The following is a 9375-nucleotide window of genomic DNA, read 5'->3' as shown; positions in this document are numbered from 1 at the left end:
GCCCCAGATTTGGCAATTTATTACATGTTAATTTCAATTTATTGCCCCACTGTTGTTCTTTTAGTCAATCCATCACATCTGACTCTTTATGGACTTTTTAGGCAAGTGCTCTCCATGCTTCCCTTCAGGTACAGTGTCTTTCAGCTGTTGGATGTTCACCTTTGTATCAGATTTGCTGTTATTAAGCCAACTTGTTCTTTGCTTTCCCCTTCTTATTCCATGAACCACCCCAGCATCATTTGACTTCTGCAATGAATTTGCAGGCATGACATGGCCAAAGTAAATCAGATGTACTCTTATAATTTTGTCTTGTGTCTGATTTTATATGTTCAGCCTGTCCCAATACACAATGTTAATTTAATTTTTCTGTTTTGATATATACTACCATCTCTGGAAACTATAATTAGCAAAAAGGCAATATTGAGCCTATCCTGTAATCATTCAATAAAAGTTTGTACATCTTAGCAGTAATGTATCATTTGTACACAATTCCACATCTAATTCAGTCTTATCATTTTTCAGTCTCATAATTCTTCCTATCAACCTTAAATTTTTCTGTTAACCGAGAAAAAGGAAACATATAAAGCCTTCCATTTTTTCTTGTTTTCAACTTAAAATCTTCATGGGAAAAAATTAACAAACCAATCCTGTTATCTATCTGCTAATTTTAATATTCACAAACAGTCTCCACATGGCAGTTTGGATCTCCTTATTCCTCAAGGTGTAAATCACAGGATTCATCAAGGGGAAGACCATAGCATGGAAAAAGGCCACCACTTTGTCCAGTGGATAGTCTCGGAAAGGATGACAGTAGATGTAGATGGCTGGACCAAACATGATGAAGATAATAATGATATGGGTGATGCAGATAGAAGAGGCTTTACTTTTTTCTATACCAGAGCCCATCCTCAATTTCAGCAGCAGTGCCAAATAGGATATAAGAAGGAGAATGAAACATACAATGCTTGGCATACCACTGTTAAAAAACATGACAAATTCTAGAGTGTAGATGTTGGTGCAAGCTAATCTGATAATCTGGGTGATATCACAAAAGAAGTTATCCAACTCATTGGGGCCACAAAATGGAAGTAAAATGATGAAAATGACCTGGATGATGGAATGTATCAATCCTCCAAACCATGAAGTTACTACCATTGCCCAACAAATGACCCTGGTTACTACCAAGGCATAATGCAATGGATGGCAGATGGCTATATACCTATCAATAGCCATCGCAAAGAGGAGAAACATCTCAGCTCCTCCTAGAAAATGAATGAAAAATATCTGAGTGATACATCCTATGTAGGAGATTGTCACACAACGAAAAAATATGTTGAGGAGGAGCTTTGGATGGGTGACACAGCTATAAAAGATATCAACCAAGGCCAGGTTGGCCAAGAAGAAAAACATGGGAGATTCCAGGGAAGGATTTTGCAGAATTGTCACAACAATTAGGATATTCCCAGGAAGAATGATGATACAAAAGAGCAGCAGCAGAACACAAAATAATATCCGAAATTCCCAGATTTGTGACAATCCCTGGAGGACAAATTCAGTCACTGGTGAATATGTTTCATTTTCCATCCTTATACCTCTAAAGGAATAAAAATTATAGGGAATCAGTATTAATCTTTTTCATTTAATTTTTGTGTAATTCCAAATATCACAGCAATTGATCTTGGAGTCATGGAAACCATAGGTTTTTAATCCTAGTTGATTCTATGAATCTGTCTGTACCATCGGTTTTCCTTGGAATCACAGAAGACAGTTGAGAAATTAGAATGAGTGGTGGAGGAGAAAAAGCAGAATAAACTATAAGAAAATATAAATAAATTAAAAGCAGATAAAAACACTGAAAAGACAGTAATAATAAATACTAAAAATCAACTAGATAATCCATTAAGCACTTACAATAGAATAGAAGGGGTGGGGTTTCAAAAATAATGAAAAGGTTATGGATGGATATTCAAAAGATGCAGCAAAAGAAGATAAAGTGTAAGGCAGAGGGAACAATTAGTCTGTGCAAAAATGCTAGAAAGACGTATAGGATTCTAAAAAAGGAACATAAAAGAATTACCAAACAACCAATAAATGAAGAAATTCTAAAAAGGCTGAGAGATGATGAATAGAGATATAATATTCTGCAATATAGTAATTATATAATTATATAATTATATTGAAAACCAATAGAAATAAGTGGATACTTTAAATTTGGAAAATAATAGCACATATATAGATATATAATAATATTTATTATAACCATAAATATATTAAGATTAGGCGGAAAATAAGGATTAGGTATATCTAAATGTATTATTATGATTAACAGGATGCAAAAATATATCGGAAAATACAGTTTTCAAGGATTATAAATCCAGGAGATTTAGAGATATAATCTTGGGGCTGATTAGGTCCTATTGACAATTGGTTTTATTGGTGTTTATAGAAGATTGAGATATTGAAAATGTGGTGGAACACTAAGTGATGCTTATAATATTAAAATATTAGTGACTTAACAGGGCTTAATAAGTATATTTTATAAAGAAATGTTATTGATATTTACATGTATTTTTGGAAAAAGTGATAAAAATCATAAAGAGAGAATAGTATTGTTTAAAGATAATGAAGTGAATACAAAAAACCCCAACAAATGGGAAAAATAAAGAAATAAGTATAAATTGGGAAAATAGTAAAATATATATTAATACATAAAATAAAAAATATATAATTATAATGAGCACATTAAGGTTAGAAGTTGGAAGATAAAAGTTCTGCATATGTAATTGTATTATTACTGTGAGCACTGTGAAAAATAAGTTAACTCAGTCATTACACTGTCCACAAACAAATGTTTGGTTGTTAAAGAAAAACTGCCAATAAAACATATACCCCCCCCAAAAAAGAAGAAAGAAAGACTCACCAGGAGTCAGACACAATTGATAGGATAACATAATCAACATTAGCTGCATATTGAGACACTTTACTGTCAGTTTTAAGAGAATGTAATCCTATTTTAATCTTCCCCAATCAAGTGCCCTCTGTAATTGACAAACTACAATCCTTAACCTGGAATTTGGATTCAACATATTTGTAGGATCTATGATTGAGGGCAGCTGCAATAAACATTTTTAATGTGGAACATGGTATACTAATGGATTCAATAACTCAGTAAAGTAATATCTTTATTCCATGTAAAGCATCTTTCAAGGTCTAAATTCATTAGAGAGTAGCCATTGACCCAAAGGTGTCTGATTGATAATCACAAGAGAAGATGTCTTAAATATGATCTATAGTTGATCCCCCCAAATAAAGTTGGGATTTCTCTGCATTTGTTTCTACATGAAGCAGTAACAGATACACAGAGAGAGTTTCAAAAATAAACAAAACCCACGTCACCAATGCGACTATCACTATCACAGAAAGGCTGCTTACCATCACTCTTTTTTAAGATCAGTGGCTCTTATCCATTATGATTTCAACTGAGACCAAATGTTTTCTCTTACTTATACCATGGAGAGAGTCTATTAATGGATGCGACACAGTGGTGGGATTCAAATGTTTTTACTACTGGTTCTGTGGGCGTGGCTTGGTGGGCAAGGTAGGGGAAGGATACTGTAAAATCTCCAGTCAGAGGTGGTATTTGCTGGTTCTCCAAACTACTTAAAGTTTTCACCACCAGTTCTCCAGAACTGGTCAGAACCAGTTGAATACTACCTCTAATGTGACATGAGGTGCAGTCTCTCAGCTGACTGCAAAGGAACTATGTTGAAAGGACTTTGCACTCAGCTTTTGAGGAAGAATAACAGATTCTGAACTCCCAGACTACCCATGTAACTCAGAATATAGAATAACAAAGTTGGAGGGAACCTTGGAAGTCCTCAAGTCCAATTCCCTGCTTAAGCAGGAGATAATATTTCAGACAAATGTCTGCCCAATCTCTTCTTAAAAACCTCTAGGATTGGAGCAACCACAACTGGAGTCAAGCTGTTCTACTGATGAATTGTTCTAACTGTCAGGAAATTTCTCCTTAGTTTTAGGTTGCTTCCCTCCTTAGTTAGTTTGCGGGCATTGCTTCTTGTCCTGCCTTCAGATGTTTTGGAGCATAAGCTGCCCCCACTTCTTTGTGGCAGTCTCTTAGTTATTGGAACATTGTTTTCCTAGTCCTTTTTTTCATTAAAGAAGACATACCCAATTCTTGCAACCATTCTTCATATGTTTTATCCTCCAGTCCCCTAATCACCTTTGTTGCTCTTCTCCGCACACTTTCTAGAATCTCAACATCTTTTTGTTGTGGCAACCAAAACTAGATGCAATGTTGTATTCTTACCAATGCATTATAAAGTGGAATTAAGAGTTTATTTGAATTCCCTAACTTTCTTCTAGGAGCTACAAGGGAAATACATAATATTTCCTTCTTCCACTCCCTCCCAAGCACTCAGTGAGATATGTTGAGAGAGAGAGAGACAGAGAGCAAGAGTTCTGAAATCATTCTGAGATCTTCCATGACAAAACCTGGATCTCCACAATCTAGTCCCACTAGGGGGACCACACCATAGAGAGGATCTTAAAATTTCTAATGGCTCAGAAGAAGAAGAAAAAGTGATCTGATGGCAATCCAAAGATCAGAGGTAAAAAAAAATTCATTTTGTTTGAGAGAAAAAAACAACCCCTGATCTGTGCTATCAAGTGAATCATTGTCTTCTCCTCCTAACAGCAACTGGAAAATAGCAATAGCAATAGCATTTAGACTTATATACCACTTCACAGCACTTTACATCCCTCTCTAAGTGCTTTAAAGAGTCAGTATCTTGCCCCCACAACAATCTGGGTCCTCATTTTACCAACCTCAGAAGGATGGGAGTCTGAATCAACCTTGATCTGGTCAGGATTGAACTCCTGGCAGTTGGCAGAGTTAGCCTACAGTATTGCTTTCTAATCACTGTGCCACCACCAAATGTGGTTTGCATGGAAGAATCTGGAGGAAGAGTGCAAGAACTGAAAATAAAAGATTTGGAATAGAGTTGATGGCTAGAAATAAATTGAGGACTTACCGTTTGTTGTTCTCTCTTAAATTTGGTAGTTGACCAATATGTTCCTTAATTATGAAACTTCTGAATGAGGTTTATTCAATCAAGCACCATACTGTAATGAGTTGTAGTGCTTTGCTTTAATTTCCAAGACCATTACTGAATAAAAAACAGTAAAATTTGTGTCTTTCCTTCCACTAGTTTTGATTTAAGTGCTAACACACTTCTATTTTATCTATGTTGATCTGAATGCTACATTCATGACTTTCTTTGTACTGTCAAATAGCAAAGCTATTTGATGCAATGATAGTTATGGATGGAAATTAATAGTTTCAGAACTCCCAGTTAAAACATCAATTCTCCTAAAACACTTAAGACTTGTCAACACTTCTGCCTCATTTAAATGTGGAGGAAAAATCTCTTATTTTTATATCTGTGAAGCCACTAGGAGTTAAAAGAAACTCAAAGGAGATCTTACTTATTTTCTACAAATATGAGCTACTTGATCCAGGTTGGCATCCTTTACAGATCTGTTAGCGCAGGTTTAATCATTGCAAACTAAGGTCCCTGAGCTGGTAACATCGTCACTACATATGAAACCCTCATATATGGTGTATCCATTTTAAGAGGAAGCAGCTTCTGAAGCTGAAGCTAAAAACACATGGACTTCTAAAAGTAACATATTGACTCTGAGCTATCACTGGTAGTATCTGTCTGTTCATGGAGACTTAAATCTCACCTCAATGCTTGAAACTAGTCTTTGAAGATATATCTGATCCTATATTGATCTTATATTGGATCAGAAGTTGGTCAGTAAAGTTGCGAACTGCATAGTTCAATTTTCTCTGATTTATACTTCCAAAAGATATTGCAATAATAGAAGATTGTCAATTTGCACTCTTGCTCTGTCTGTCTGTCTGTCTGTCTGTCTGTCTGTCTGTCTGTCTATCTATCTATCTTTGCAATCTTGGAAATCTTGAACACTTGATCATCAAGGAAGAATAACGGCAAGATATGATTTTCTTTTTTTGGCTCTCCTTCTCTGCCAAGGCTTGAAATTCTTCAGGCCTATTAAGAAGCTTATGTGATGGGAAGGGGTGAATTACAGAGAGAGGAAGGAAAAGGAAGGGTAACTATGTTCTTTATCCCTTATACTTAAATTTTGGCACTCGTGCATTTCTACAAATGTGTGTCATCAGACAGCCGGAAGATTCTGCATTTCCCTGAGCAAACTGAGCCCTAGTGTAAGATTCCTTCAACTTCTCTCTAGAGTCCTTATTAAAAAAAAAAAAGAATACCAGGAGCAAATAGTTTTGAAAAATATGTTCTCCATTAAGTTTATTCACTAGATCAGATTTTTTCCCCCAAGCTGGTACCTTTCAAAATGTTAAATTAAAGTTGCCATCTCTTTGTGCAGTGTGCAGGGGTGATGGGAATGATAATCCAATTCATCAAGAAGATGCTACCTTCAACAAGCATGATGCTGGTATTATTAACATGTTGAAATAATATAATTATTAACAGTGAGATAATGCAATTAATAATATTAATATTTATTTAATGTTCACAAATAGGCCCATTAGGTGGCAGCATTGACCTGATTTTGGCTAATCCTCCAAAGGTAATCAGTACTGACTTTGAAAGTATTGACCATCAGAAACCCCCAGATCAACTATCAAACCTCACATTTTATGTTTATGTTATGTTGTTGTTATGTTATTATTAATTTACTTTACTACTTTCCTTTCCTTTTTTATTTGCTGCCAGATACTAACGTACACTGAGTGATGTTCAGAACTGGAAAATCCATAAAACCAGATAAAACATCAATCTAAATGAATAGCCCAAAGTAAAGAAATCTTATAAATAACACCAAAAGTTTAGTTTAGTTTAATTTAGTTTAGTTTACTTTATTGTCATTGCACCTTGTACAACAAAATTAAATACCATCTTCAATGTACATTATGCCTATGAAAATGAACACAAACACCCATCCTTCACATTCTATACACTGAATTGAAACCTGATATTGCATTAATATTGCACTATAAAGTAGAATTCAACAGAGTTACTGCCCTGGGATAGAAGATGTTTTTCAGCCTATTTGTCCTGGTTTTTATTATCCTGTACCATCTGCCAAATGGTAATAGTTCAAAAAAAGGGTGCCCTTATTGGTCAAGGATGTGATGAATCTTTAAGAATGTTTTGAACATTCTTAAGGAAGCGGGAGCTATAAAGCTCTTCCAAAGAGAAGAGAGGGCAACCAATGATCCTCTGGGCAATGACGTTAACCCTCTGGAGTGCTGTCTTATCTACCACTGTGCAATTGGCAAACCATACAGAGGTGCAGTAAGTTACGATACTCTATATGGTGCAGCGATAGAAGGCACCAGCATTTTTTCATTCAGTTGTTGTTTTCTGAGAAGTCTCAGCTAGTATAATCTCTGCTGGGCCCTTTTGACCAGGGCTGCAATGTGAGCACCCCAGGTCAGATCCTCTTTTATGGTAACACCCAGAAACGTAAAACTGGCCACTTGCTCCACTTGGTCTCCATTGATAAGCAAGTACTGAATGTCTGATCTGTTCCTTCTATAGTCCACTATAAGCTCCTTGGTCTTATTGGTCTTAGTCTCCTTGGTTGAGGATCAAGTCATTGCCTCCATATCACAAATGCAACAGGTCCACCTCATCTCAATAGGTAGACTCATCCCCACCCCACAGGATGAATCCCACCACTGTAGTTGAAGAATAGTATGTCAATTCCACCAAGCTTGGGACCAAACTCACACTTCAAAGTTTTCTGGAATCTTAAGAGGGAACAGTCCATATCTCTGTGGAAATGCTCTTTCATAGGTTGGGCTCTGGAATAGGACAATATGAGTGGCTTTCTTGTGGTGGCCAACTCACTGTGGAACAACTCACCACAACTCACTGCAGGACAATTTGCTCTGAACAGTTCCATGTGAGATAACCTCAATGCAAAAAATGTTATCCTCCATTATTTCTTCAACATTATTTCTATTTTTATCGTTGGAAATAATGTCAAAGAAACACTGGCAGATTACATTTATCATATTGAGTTATATTGCATGCAATTTTCCATGGCAAATTGGTCACAGCAAGGGGGCCATAGACAGATGATTGTGGTGGGTTGGCTGTGGCAAAATAACTGTGGCAAGTTGGCCATGGCGGGACAGCCACAACGAGTTGTCCTAGACCAGTTGGATTCTATGACAGGAGGCATGCTTCCTTGGTCTCACAAGGCAACAACATTTAATAGAGGGTGACCAGTATTATGGATGCAGTGGCTTGGTGGCTAAGGCGCTGAGCTTGTTGATCAGAAAGGTCAGCAGTTTGGCAGTTTGAATCCCTAGTGCTGTATAATGAAGTGAGCTCTCGTTACTTGTCTCAGCTTCTGCCAACCTAGCAATTCAAAAGCATGTAAAAATGCAAGTGGAAAAATAGGGACCACTTTGGTGGGAAGGTAACAGTGTTCCGTGCATCTCTGGCACTTAATCATGCCGCCCACATGACCACAGAGATGTCTTTGGACAGCCCTGGCTCTTCGGCTTTTTAACGGAGATGAGCACTGTTCCCTAGAGCTGGAAATGACTAGCACATATGTGCAAGGGGAACCTTTATCTTTTAACCAGTAATTAATAAGCAAAAATGCAACACTGATTTTCCTTTGAAATGTATTCATGTGTTGTGGCTCCGGGCTTGGATTCAGCTCCTGTGATTGATATGAGTTCAAGTGAAGAGGTCATTGCAGAAAAATATGAGCCGGCCTGGCTTACTGATTGGACTGATAACCAGGATGAGGAGATGGACATGACAAAGGACGACAGACCTGATGTATTAGAATTGTCAGGACCTTTGACCTCCTCTGGTTCCTTATCTGATCAACAGCCGGGAATGGCTGACAGGGAAGTTTTGAGAGAGTCTTCTAGTGGAGATGAGAACTTGGAAAATTTGTGGTTAAATGTAAAAAATAGAAGACGGCTGAAAAGGCAAAATCAGCTGGAGCGAATGAGAAGAGCAAGTCAGTAAATTAGCACATTGCCTCAATGAGTATAAAGGGACACAGCTGGGCTGGTACATTTTGCCAGGAACAAAATGACTATTTGAGTGAGGACGTTACAGCAAGGAGCTCTGAGACTGGAGATTTATTGCCAGGACTGGTTTGCCGGACAGAGTAAAGATTTATGCTGTGGTTTCTGCCAGCCATTATCTAGTAAGACTTCTTTCCATTTGATTTAATTGTGAAACGGCTGCTTTCTGTTTTGTTCGTTTGAATTTCTAAGGGGAGTCATAACATTCATGTATTAATGAAATACATTAAATGTAC

The 9375-nt window shown here is 36.9% G+C and overlaps 1 protein-coding gene across 1 annotated transcript; it reads right to left on the bottom strand.

Moving 5' to 3' along the window:
- Positions 1–654: 654 nt before the first annotated feature.
- Positions 655–1584, bottom strand: LOC113449524 (olfactory receptor 4N2-like). The gene has a single exon (XM_026720620.1). It carries the CDS (start codon positions 1582–1584, stop codon positions 655–657), a length of 930 nt encoding a protein of 309 aa, XP_026576405.1.
- Between the last annotated feature and the right edge of the window lie 7791 nt (positions 1585–9375).

Source organism: Pseudonaja textilis, chromosome Z, assembly GCF_049901715.1.
Source record: "Pseudonaja textilis isolate UNSWEBS1 chromosome Z, rPseTex1.2, whole genome shotgun sequence".
In the NCBI taxonomy this organism is placed as follows: domain Eukaryota; kingdom Metazoa; phylum Chordata; class Lepidosauria; order Squamata; family Elapidae; genus Pseudonaja; species Pseudonaja textilis.
This window is presented reverse-complemented; position numbering and strand designations above follow the sequence as displayed.

Bases quoted from the DNA above. Each gene is read 5' to 3' on its own strand.
- LOC113449524 (XM_026720620.1), bottom strand. From the start codon at position 1,584: ATGGAAAATGAAACATATTCACCAGTGACTGAATTTGTCCTCCAGGGA.